We start from the raw sequence: 12,294 nt of genomic DNA, 5'->3' as shown, positions 1-12,294 counted from the left end.
CGCTAAAGTATTTAACAATCTCTAAATAAGTAGTTAGTATTAAATGTCATAACACCATTCAGTTTTCTGTAAATATTTTTATAGTATGAAATATAAATTGCTGATCTTAAGACGCGTCAAATAATAACAATTATGAAAACTTAAATTTTATCAGGCTGTACGACTAACTAAAACTCAGAACGGGAACAACTGTGCTATGATTTTCAAAATTAGAAACGTATATTTAAGAAATAACATTTAGCCTAAAATTTCTACTTAAAATTTAAATTTTAAAACCGTTTATTTTTCTTTTAAACTATTTTTTATATATATACATATTCTAGAAATTGTTTTTCTGTAAATGAACCTTGTTCGGCATCGTCTTCTGTAAAAAGTTCAAATTATTCTTAAATTTAGCTTTGGTGAAAGCGATGTGAGGAAACATGAGCTCTATGAAAATAAGTTTATAAATAAAAGAAATCTGAAAGATCTTTTAAAAAAAACGCCCAAAGAGGCGTTTTTGTAACATTTTGCTTGTTACGTTTAAATATTATGTTCTTCGCACTTAAACCATAAAATTCAAGTCAACAACAATATCACAAAATAAATTTAAAAGGGCATATCATTAGAATTACCGATACACAGTCTCGCGCATTGCAGATGAAAATGCCTTTTTCCCGCTACAGTGTTGCAATTGCCGGCTTTGAAATCGTTGAATTTGTTAATAAAAAATTCGTTAAAGTTTTATAAAGTATGAAATAGATAATAAAAGGAATTCCAAATTCCAAATTTGGGCTTCCAGTTGCCCATATTTGAGTGGAGGACTATGTAATTCAAATTTGATGGCTCTTGGTACCGTTGTTTTTTCACAGTGCGAGAAACATATATACATTCATGCAGATTCTTCATTATTTAGTTTCTTTAAATACAATGTCGGGCTCTAATATTCGTTGGCAATAATTTGAAAAGGGTAACGCCGTTTATAGTGAACCAACGCAAAATGCCAAAACGAAATTAATAGCTCTTCTGGGCAAATTGCCTCGAAAACATTTATGTGGGCTGCCTTCTTGCCGGAATTAATTAAATTTGGAATAGTAAAATGTTTTATGTGCAGATCATTAAATTTTATCATTCCATTGAAAAATTATGATTAAATAGCTATATATTTTTCATTTTGTAGACAATTTAACACTTTTCCTTTAAAAAATAATTTCCATAGAAAAAGAAACTCTTGAATAATTGTTCAATTTCTGTCATGCTAGCAGTTGAAAAATCAACAAGTAACAGTTTCTTATCGTGGAGAATATTTCCCTTCTGTGCAGAGTCTAATGACGGAACACATAGTAAATAAATAAATAATATTCACCTTGAAACGTTTTTAAACTTTTAAATTGAGAATGAGAATAACGTAACTAAATGGCTGGTCTCGAGTTATTGATATATATTATGAGTCACCTGTAAAGTTTTTGGATTTTATGGCTTCAATATTTTTAAATACAAACTCATTCTAATGGCATTGGGAGAGATTTTCAATTGTCAGATCCCTGCATCCATGAGGATCATGTATTATTACATACAGTACAATAATACATTACATACAATATTATTACATACAATACAATAATACATGTGCAAATATTTGTTTATTTACTTTTACATATATTATATAAATGAATATATGCTTAGATAAACATATATTGTGCAAAAATTAATGCATACATAGCATACCTTAGTGCAAAAAATACATATAAAATTAGAACATCGATTTTTTTATCCATATTTGAAATATATGAAGAATGCACAAGTCTGATGATAGGTTAATAAAATTTATTCTTATCAAAAGAAATAGTTCAGAACTCTGCAATTTTCCACAGAAATATTCGTACAAGTGTTATCAAAAAGTACAATCAGTAGTGAGTTACACTTCAAACTACTAATAACGATAAACACAATGTAATGCAAAGCGCATCTAAAGCGAAAGCTAATCCGATCTCACTCTGAGCTCGCAACAGTAGCAGCAGCAGCTAACTAAACAACTGAGAGCAGATATTTTCTCTTCAGCCTTAAATAGTTTTCAACCGGCCGCGCAAGATCTTCTATTATTTTCTGCTTCTCGAAATTACTGGAACTGAAAACTTTTATAAAAAAGAGAGCAATAGTTTATAAATCACTTAAATAAATTTTCACAGTACGTCGTGCCCTGTAGGTCGAGAAATAGATACTAATCTCCAAATTGGGGAATAGCAGTAAGTATCCAGAAATCAGTTCTAATGGGTTTTAAGAAGGGTGCAAGCAGGAACAAACTAGACAAAGCAATGCTATTAAAGATGAAATGAATGGAAAATGAAACAGCATATCTTGGAGTTACTGTAGATAGCAAGCTTAATTTCAAACCGTATTTTATAGACATATCAAAGCATCCCGCTTCAGCATTGCCAATCTAAGTCCATTATTATGTAGAAGATGCAAGCTTTGATTTAAAAATAAGAATATAATCGATCCATTCATTCCCCGTACTCATTACTATAGTTTTGAAGCAGTTATTTGTACTTATTACTACGCATACGATTTAGTTATACTCCCGTTTAGTTGAAATTTTTAAACTGGTTTTTATTCAAGCAAAATTTTAAGACACCTTTTTTACATTTGGTTTTAATGAACTAATAACTCAGCAACTCTCTTGAAATATAATAGTTATATTCTACATTAATGTAATTCTTATTTAACTTTTTATGACTCATTTTAATGAAGACTAGTTATCAATATCAGTTGATTCAATGCTAATTATTGCATACAGTATTTGTTTCCAGAAAGAACATATGTAACTTGTGTAACCTGAATATGAGACTAAAAGTTTTTCAATATTTTTAGGCAATTGCTGTGATAATTAATTGGCGCAAATAAACAAAAGAGCCTAAAAGTTATACCGCTGGCTTGTGAAAAAAATCTTTAAAAGAACAAAGCATTTGGTGAATTTTTTATACTTTTGTACTCAATTTTAATATTTTATTTACTTCTTAAGGATGAAGCTAGCACTCGATTATATTTCTAAACTTTTGATTATTAAATAATATTTAAGCATTTTGCATGCAAATCAAAGCAAGTAACTAAACAAATTATGAAACTGTGAAATTGGTAGAAATAAGTTTTAAAGGTAGTTTATCCAGATTTTAATTTTAATTAACAGATTTTAATTGAGGGGGATTAAGTATTTGCCTATTCCCCGACACCAAGAACAATAGCTAACCTTAATATACAAAGTGTGAACTGAACAAAAAAAAAAAAAAAAAAAAACCTGCCCGAGTTTATTATATTTAAACCTGCTTATTTTTTCCCTCTGTCTAAAAACTTGAACTCCCAAGAACATGGAATCTACAAAAAATCATTTACCCTTATAAATGGGATATTTTATTTATTATCTTTAATGAGATTAGAAGCCTCTATTTGCGTTTATCAGATATTGTGAGAATTATGCAGAAAAAGCAAGTATCAAATGAAAATATAATATGCGCTAAAAAATGAATTTCTTTTACAGTCATATTATAATTTTATAATGCTTAAAAGAATAATGAGTCAGATCTTATTTGTGTTCCACAGTAATTCGCAAATTTCCAAGTCATAGCTGCTGGCATATATATCAATTTTGACATACACAAAACTCGTACATTTATGACACAAATAAAACTGATATATACCTGATAAACTGGTACATAATTACCTCAACCTCATGTACTGATAAACTGGTACATAATTCCCTCAACCTCATAAGCTGATAAACTGACATATAATTTCTTCTTCATATATAAAATGAAAGAATACAAAACTCAAAATTACTAACTATAGTTTGATTACGTCTACTTCCTATCTTAAAAATACTACATATAGAATATAGAGTGCTTCATCTAAAAATCATCTGAAATTAATCCGCTTCGTGTTTATGTAATCATGCTGCTATGCAGTGAACATTCAACATATTTATAAAATTTTTCAGCAGTATGGAAACTATCAGCAGATAATGCTATAAATTTAGATTATAATCGTTTAGATTGCATTTCCTTCTTTACTGATATTTTTATGTTATATTCCTAATATTTCATTATGGCATACAGATAAATTTCACTCATTTACCAAACACAGAAATCTATATTTCAGCATATTTTTCTGTTCACTAGTATCATAACTTCCATTTTCTTTAACAGCTTGTCCAACACATAACATCTCATTAAACTAATTTCAAGAACTCTTCAGTCAACCAACGAGCAAGTGGTAAAGTCTCTAAAGACTGTTAGTTTGACTCTTGTTCAATTCCCGATGAACAGACTGGCTGCATAACAGTTTTCCTGATTTTCCCTCTTGCGTAACCTGAATATGAGTCTGCTACCTTTAAAAATTCCTCCGTAAAGGCATCCCTTTATTGTAAGCAGAGAGCCTTTGCTCTTTTCGCAATAATCCAAACAAACCAAACTTCTCAGGAGCTCTTTCTTTTACGGTACATTTTTAATAAGGAAAAAATATATACTTTCTGCATAGAAAAGGTTCTCCGTATGTAGTAATGCATATTTTTTTAATTTATCATTTAAAAATACTTAATATAATATTTTTTTTTCATTTCTAATTTATTTTCATCTTTACCTTAGCGTATCTCTTCGCATGTCCCTTTAATAATAAAAACATAAACACAGAAATTAACTTAATTTGTATGATTGATACGTCATCGCAGATAATCCGGAAATTCTTTCAATTCTTAGGATAATTTTGAAATATGGATTAATTCCATATAATTTACTTAACATGCGAATTTCACAATGTTAATTTCATATTCCAAACACTTAGCTTTACGAATTTCTGTATGCGATATTCAGATTTCTCTTTGACTCAAAAAAACAGCTATGTAAAACGAAGAATAACTAAGTAAATAAATAAAAACAATAAATAAATGAAATAAATCAATGTTTGCAAAGTAAACCTTTTTTTAAAAAAAAAAACTTGATAAAAGCTGATTTACAAAAAGAACAGGATAACATATTAATTATTGGATCTGAGTTATTGACAGAAAATGTACTAATTTGTAGCACAGTTTATATTCTTTCGTTTCTAGATAAGTTTTAGAAAATCTTCTTTGAATAATAATTTAAATTTATTTAAAATTTATGATTATCAGTAAACAGTTTCAAACATGTGACAGTAGTGTTTCAATTAGATTTCATGTTAAGATTTTATTAACTTTTTATTTGTTTAGCAAATTGGTATACCTCGGAGTTTTACTGTTACATACGGTATAAGTTCTTTAATTTACTTTTTAAATTCAAACTTTATTTAACTTAACTAATTTCAGAAGTTTAAAAGCAATGAAAATGTATTTTAATTAATTTTAATACAATCACTAATGTAATTTATAAAACATCTATATAACAGAAAACAAACATATGTAACTAATAATTTTCATTATGAAAATTACAATTATTTGATTGTCAAGTATTTGCTAATTTAAAAGCACTTGTTTAGCTATAAACATGTGTATTTTTGTATCATGAATGTCCTCGAAATTATTGCATATGTAGATAGGTAAACACTGATTTCTTATGACGTTTTTGTTTTTACACTCATTATTACTCAGCAATAACAACAGTAAATTTTAAATTATATCTATATGGAAGATTTATAATTCTTGCTCATTAATTATGTTCAAAAGATAAATAAGAAGAAAATTTTTTCCAGGTTTTTTCGAACAAATCTGAAATTAATAAAAATAAGGTAATGATATTTCTCATACAGCGAGCGTATCTGCCTAGTAATTACTCTAAAGGTGCTGCAGGATTACTCATTTCAGCAACCTGTAAACTTGCATAAGGAAAAAAATGCTATTATTTTTGAAAAAAAATCTTTAAAAATAAAGATCTCGTTTAGGTCGTTTGTTTAAATCAAGCAGTATACAAATACTGAAATATGTTACATGTTAACATTAGGAAGAAAAACAAATAAAATCTTAGATTGTGGATCTGCGCATACTGAAAATGTCATACATAAATGGTTGCAGTTTTAATTCAGAAAGTAAAATTAAGAATCTCCAAAAGTGCTTTTTGAAAATTTATTACGTTTACAATTCCCTCTTCCCCCCCTTTTTTTTTTCAAAATAAGTTTTTTGTAAGACATGAATGAATTTAGAATACGTTAATATTTTGTCAACTGCGTATTCAATTTAAAAACTTATGGAAGTTTGATGATGAACAACTTTTAGCTTCGCATTTTTAGCCCAAAGGAGCGTTAGCCCAGAAGGGCTAGTAGTCTTGAAACGTATTTTGCGTTGAATCACTCTAAAAGTCTGAAATCTTTTCAAAATGTTGTCACCAAATATTATCGCCTTGTATTATATTTAAAGAAATTAATTAATGAAGAGTCTGCATGAATGTATATATGTTCTTCCTATTGTGAAAATACGACGGTACCTACAGCCATCAAATTTCGAAGTACATAATATAAGTAATATTTTGAAGTACGTCGTAATAAAGTTATTCGACGGAAAATGCCGTTTTGAGAATAATAGCCCTTCTGAGATAACACCTATTTGGGCTAATAAAAAGAAAAATCTGATTTAACTTAATTATTAAACATCGTTTTCTTCGCACGTAAATCATATAAAAATTCAACAGCAAAATCACAAAAATTTTAAAAGCAGCATAGCACATGTCTGGATCTCGCGATGCAGTTTGTTGACATATATTTTTTGTTTGTTTGTTTCAGTCTTTTCTCTCATCACATCAGAGTTCTGTTTTTTAGTAAACTTTACAAAATTTTCTTCATACTAAGATGCTTACAAAGCTTTCATAGTAAGACGGCTTTTTTATTTTTTATTCACGTTTTGTGTGTTAACTTTATTTATTAAATATCACATTCTCTTCAATTATCGCGACATAAAATTCAATTCAACAGCAAAATCACAAATCATTTAAAAATAGAATATCTTTAGAATCGCCATTAGACAGTCTCGCGCCGTGGAGATAAAAAGTTTTTTTTTTTTTTTTTTTTTTTTTTCCGTAGAGCGATTGATGCCACTGCTCGCTTTCAAATCGTTGAATTTGTTAATCAAAAATTCAGTAAAATGTTGCAAAATAGGAAATATAAAATTCGGGCTTCTAGTTGCACATGTTCGGGTGGAAGTTTGGTTTGGTTTATTTAATTATGGCAAAGCACACTAGGGCTATCTGCCTAAGGAGAGGGATGCCTTCGTGGAAGACTTTCTAAGGGAAACTGGCTCGTATACACGTTACACATGAGGAAAACCACGGAAACGCCCATGCAGCCAGCCCGTTCGCGGGATTTGAACCTCGGACCGAACTACCAGTGTTCAGCGATTTTACCGCTCGGCCGCTGGTGGGCCTCGGGTGGAGGACTACGTTATTTAGAATTTGATGGGCCCAGGTACCGTCATTATTTCAGAACGCGAAGAACATACATATTTCATTTTTGAGGTTACGGCCCTTTTTACCGCCCTCCTTTTTTTTAGCATCGTCTCTCCCGCCCTCGAGCGACCTCTTAAGTGGTATGCTTCTCGGCCAAGGGACATATGCAGATTGTTCATTATTTAATTTCTTTAAAAATAATACAGGATGATAATATTTGGTGAAAATAATTTGGAAAGTGATCCTCGGTTTATAGTGGACCACGCAAAATCCCGTTTCGCGACTAACAGCCCATTCGGGCTAACGGCCTTTTCAGTTGTAAATAGTTGAGCATTTTTTTTTTTTTTTAATTTCCATCATTTTCTGCCTTTTTATTATATGTACCATTAATTAATAGGCATTTCTTTAATATACATTTTATCAAAATTTATTTCCATCTATTTCTTGTCTGTTTTATGTAAATACACATGATACAATCACTAAGATTATCAATGCATAATCATTAAAACCTATGATATAAAATCATTAAGCTGTTTATAAATTTTATATCCTCGAGTGCTTTGCGATAATCAAATTAACCAAACCACTTACATGTAGGTACATCAATATCATTTCGAAGTAACTAATAAATTTTCATTATAATTTTGCTCTCTCATGTATCCTGTATATTATGTATTATGGATATCAGTAATATAGCTCGCTTTTAGTAAATGAGCCTTACTTGATGCAACTGCACAGCGAACTTGGGTAGCAGAATTTTTATGAATCCAGGTCGCTGAAATCTGAGATTTTGATTTACGCATATTTTTAATTGCTGTACTCATTCATTTCTTAGCTACAGTGTCTGGCATTACATGAATTAAATTACTATTAAAAAAAACTTTTATAACTACAGTAAAACTGTACAGTTCCAACTTTTAGTTTATTTCGTTGTTTAAAATCATTTTAAAAGTATAAAATATTACTCTTTAAACTGAAACTTTGCATTTAATGTAACAAATATTTAACTATTTAAATCTGAAACAATAAAGAAAATTATGTAATTAAATTCAACATTTTGAAGAAAAATTTAAAGAAAAGTTATGTACATCGCTGGCGATTTGATCTATCCAATGATATACGGTGCTAATACTATAATAGTATTTTTATGAATAAATGGTTGAACCAGATTTAAAAGAACCTTTTCTTTCAAGGTAAGCAGTTTAGGAGTGTAAATTCTTATATGAAGATTATTAGGGAAATTATATTCGAGAAGTATATTTAATTTAAATCAGGCAATTATCAGGAGTTCATTACTGTATCAGATAATAAATTAACATCAATATGACAAGTATATGAGATATAAAAAATAGAAGGTCATCTTAAAATAGCGGAATAACTCGTTCAAACTGTGCATAAAAAATGAGTTGGCATTAAACTTGATTTCTTACGAACTCTGGGCACATAATTCGAACTTCAATTTAATAAAAGTTAAAATTAAATTTTTGAATCTGAAATTACTTTTTACATTCGTGTGGTTAATTTCATCGTAATTAATAAAACGAAGCATTCAGCCATGAAGAAGAGTTAGAAAAAATATCTCATTTCAATTTTAAAAATAAAAATTTTAATTTAGAAACATAAACATGAAATGAGTTATTTATAATTTCTTTGCTGTAATTTAAATAATTATCATAAAAGCATAATTTTTTTTAAAAACTGTAAATTAGAAGCGTTTTCAGAGCACGAGCTGTTTAGTTAATTAGATGATTTACATATTTTCTGCCTATCTGACCTGCTGCTATAGGCGAGATTTTATGCAGTTACATAAAATCTCCAAAATTTTCCAAACTAATTTAAAAAATATAAATCATCGCATTTCTGCCATTAATATCGTAACAGATACAAGTTTAATATGTGTCTCAGTTATGCATAACGCAGTCACATGCATCTTAGTGAACAATTTATCTTCATCACAAGAATTTTGTTATTCGATGTTAAAAATTTTTTACATAAATTTAGATGAAAAGAAATGCTGCATTTGTTCACATAATCACTTCTTAAAGAAGTTTAGAGATAAAACATCAAATATTAAAAAATTGTAAAACAATACAATTTTAACTTAAAATAATATTAAATTTAGGTACTAAATTTCTAAATACAATAAACTAAGGCGGCAGAAATGGTGCTTATTTGCTAAGTATTTTAATATTTTAAACGATAAATGTATGGTTAAAAAAAAAAAAAAAAAAAAAAAAAAAAAAAAAAAAATTGCAAAAGGTGCACCAACTGAGCAACTATTAATTTCACTATTTACGGATTAGAAGAGTCAAAGATTATATTCAAAACACACTTCAAATAATAACTTCGTTTTTCTAAAACTATACTCAAGCACTAACCAAAGTTGAAAAAAAGAAAAAAAAAAGCAATGTATGAGGAAAAAAAGATAATGATTAATATGAGTGGGATATTAAAATTAAATTTCGCTTACTACAGTTGAGTTTTACTATTCGATGGCATTTACATACCAATATGTGAGTAAGATTTATGTGAGTTAAACACTTATATCTTCCTTCCATAGCATACATTCTTGAATACTTCAGAATTAGAATTTTAATTCCTTCACAAGTTAAAAAAATATTCGAAATACGGGAAACAAAATTATGTAATATTTATTATTTTTTAAGTAACACTCAATAAAATACCAGCCGCTTATTACTGAGTTATTTCGCCCTTTCATTAGCCCCTTCTGATTTGATAGGTTTGCTCCTTGATTAAATTTAAAGTCTACAATTTCTATTTTTACATTGTAGAGCAATCTTATAAATCAGTTTAATTTAGTATTTCATGAAATGCAAGTTAATTCTGAACTCCTTGGGAAATTCTGCACTTAGCATGAGAATACTATAAGCTTACTAGTATTTTATCTTACGATGTCAACTTTTTGATAAGCAAATATAGATACCCAACAACAACAACAACAGCAAAAGCAAAATTAGCAATTAAAGATTTCTATTTTTTTTTTACCTGTAGTGGTCAGCGCATTCCCAGTAGTGAGTTTTTCTAAGTACCCAAAATTTCCACGAAAACTGAAGATCCAAGAAGCCGTTTGAATGGCCAAGAAATCAAAATGTGAAAATACGAAAATAAAAAATGCAAAAGATGCAGTCCGGGCAGTCCGGAGGTATCCGGTCGGTCGCGGCCAAATGGCTTGTGTCGTGTCAGAGGTGTTGTTTATTTGGGTGCGGATTGAGTGCCTGCGCGGGAGCAGTGTCCGTAGCCGCGGCAAATTACATTTAGGAGGCAGCCAGAGAATAGGCTCCCCGGCAAACTAGTTAATCCCCGTTTCACAAATTTAATCAAGGAGCAAACCTATCAAATCAGAAGGGGCTAATGAAAGGGCGAAATAACTCAATTAATTGTGTTCCGCCGCCAATGAGAGGGAGGGCTTACCTAAGGGAGCGGCTGTACCGCTGTGGAGGTTGTTGAGCATCCTCGCGGCCGGATCCTCACTGCTGCCGCCACCGTAGAAGTAGGCGAAGGGGACTGGACTTCGGTGGGCCACCCTGTCGCTCGCCGTGTTTCGGGGGGATTCGTCCTTGTGCTTCTAACGTTATCAAATCCTGAAATTTCCGAAGAAGCGAATGGACCAACGTTTAAAACGTCCAATATACTGCGTTGAGTCGTCGCCTTTTGTTCTAGGCCGTGTGGCGGGCGCAAACCTCGCTCCGACCAATCAGAGGGCGTCGCGGGCGCTTGTCAACTATTGTCACTGCCGGCGCTCTCCTTCCCTCCTCCGAGCGCCCCAGAGGCAGCAAGTCCCCCCGCCCCCTTAAATCTTTTCCTCCTCCCGCCACATCCACAATGCTCTCCTTTCCAAGGAGAAACGACTCGGCGCTCTTCGCTCTTTCTCTCCTATCTCTCTCTCGCGCGTGCATTCACACACACACACACCTATCTATATATCTATACATAAACAGATATATTTATATACAGAATCCACTTCCCTTACCGACCCCCTGTAAGCTGGGAACGTTGTAGATAAATGGAAACGCCTTTAGCTTCAACGTGATTCGGTGACTTCTTTATTCTCTGAAAACTGACAAACGATATTGCAGTCGGAAATTTTTGATTTCATCACATTCGCCTTTTCGAGATTACGCGCCCTTTTCTCTCTCTCTTTCTTTCTTTTATTCGACATATCGCTGGCACTAAAGACGAATATTGAAAAGTGACAATGCTTGATGTGCTTAAATGAGTAAAAGTATGGTAAAAGAGGATCGGTTATTTGCAATCGCATTTATTTCGGCTATTGTGATTACTTTAATTGGATAATCACGAAAAAACGAAAGTTGTTAAATACAAAAACATTTCTCATAAAAATATTGTTCTCGATCTAAATAAGCGCGAGCTAAAAAAGATTTTAAGAGTTTAATTTTCCCCGCATATTTGATAAAAATAAACGGAATTTAATATGCATCTGTTATACTGCTCGTCCTTGTTATAACGCGGGAGCTAGAGTGAAAATTCTTTTAAAGGGAATAAATGTTATACTGAAAATGAAGAGCACCTCAAATGAAAAATTGAATTTTTACATGGTTTGAGGGAAATTAGTCCTTTATAAATAAAAATAAACTCTAAAAAAAGTTTAAAAAGTATGAAAACTTTCAGATTTTATATAACGCCCAAATGGGTGTTTTTTGAACGTTTTGTGTGCTATTTATTAAATAGAATGTTTTTCGCACTTAAATCATAAAATTCAATTCAACAGCAATATCACAAACTATTTCAAATAGCATATCTTTACATTCTTTTTTTTTCGTGCAGTGTTGCCACTGCTCGCTTTGAAATCGTTGAGTTTGGCAATCAAATATTTTTTTACTCCTTCACAAAATCATAAATAAAACAAATTAAAAATTTGGTCTTCCAGATACAC

At 30.7% G+C, this 12,294-nt stretch overlaps 1 protein-coding gene across 4 annotated transcripts in view; it reads right to left on the bottom strand.

Annotated features, from left to right (window-relative positions):
* LOC118200485 (homeobox protein orthopedia-like) overlaps window positions 1-11,031 on the bottom strand; it is a 131,104-nt gene extending 120,073 nt beyond the window's left edge. For all 4 annotated transcript variants that reach the window (XM_035372442.2, XM_035372449.2, XM_035372461.2 and 1 more), the window contains exon 1: window positions 10,812-11,031. In XM_035372442.2, the coding sequence (XP_035228333.1) occupies window positions 10,812-10,851 (40 nt within the window). In that variant the 5' untranslated portion in view covers window positions 10,852-11,031. The remainder of the gene's footprint in view (window positions 1-10,811) is intronic.
* Window positions 11,032-12,294: the final 1,263 nt, after the last annotated feature.

Source organism: Stegodyphus dumicola, chromosome 2, assembly GCF_044657685.1.
Source record: "Stegodyphus dumicola isolate Sdum_Otavi_A_Nest chromosome 2, ASM4465768v1".
Taxonomy (NCBI): Eukaryota; Metazoa; Arthropoda; class Arachnida; order Araneae; family Eresidae; genus Stegodyphus; species Stegodyphus dumicola.
The sequence above is the reverse complement of the archived record's forward strand: the minus strand, read 5'-3'. Positions and strand labels throughout refer to the sequence as shown.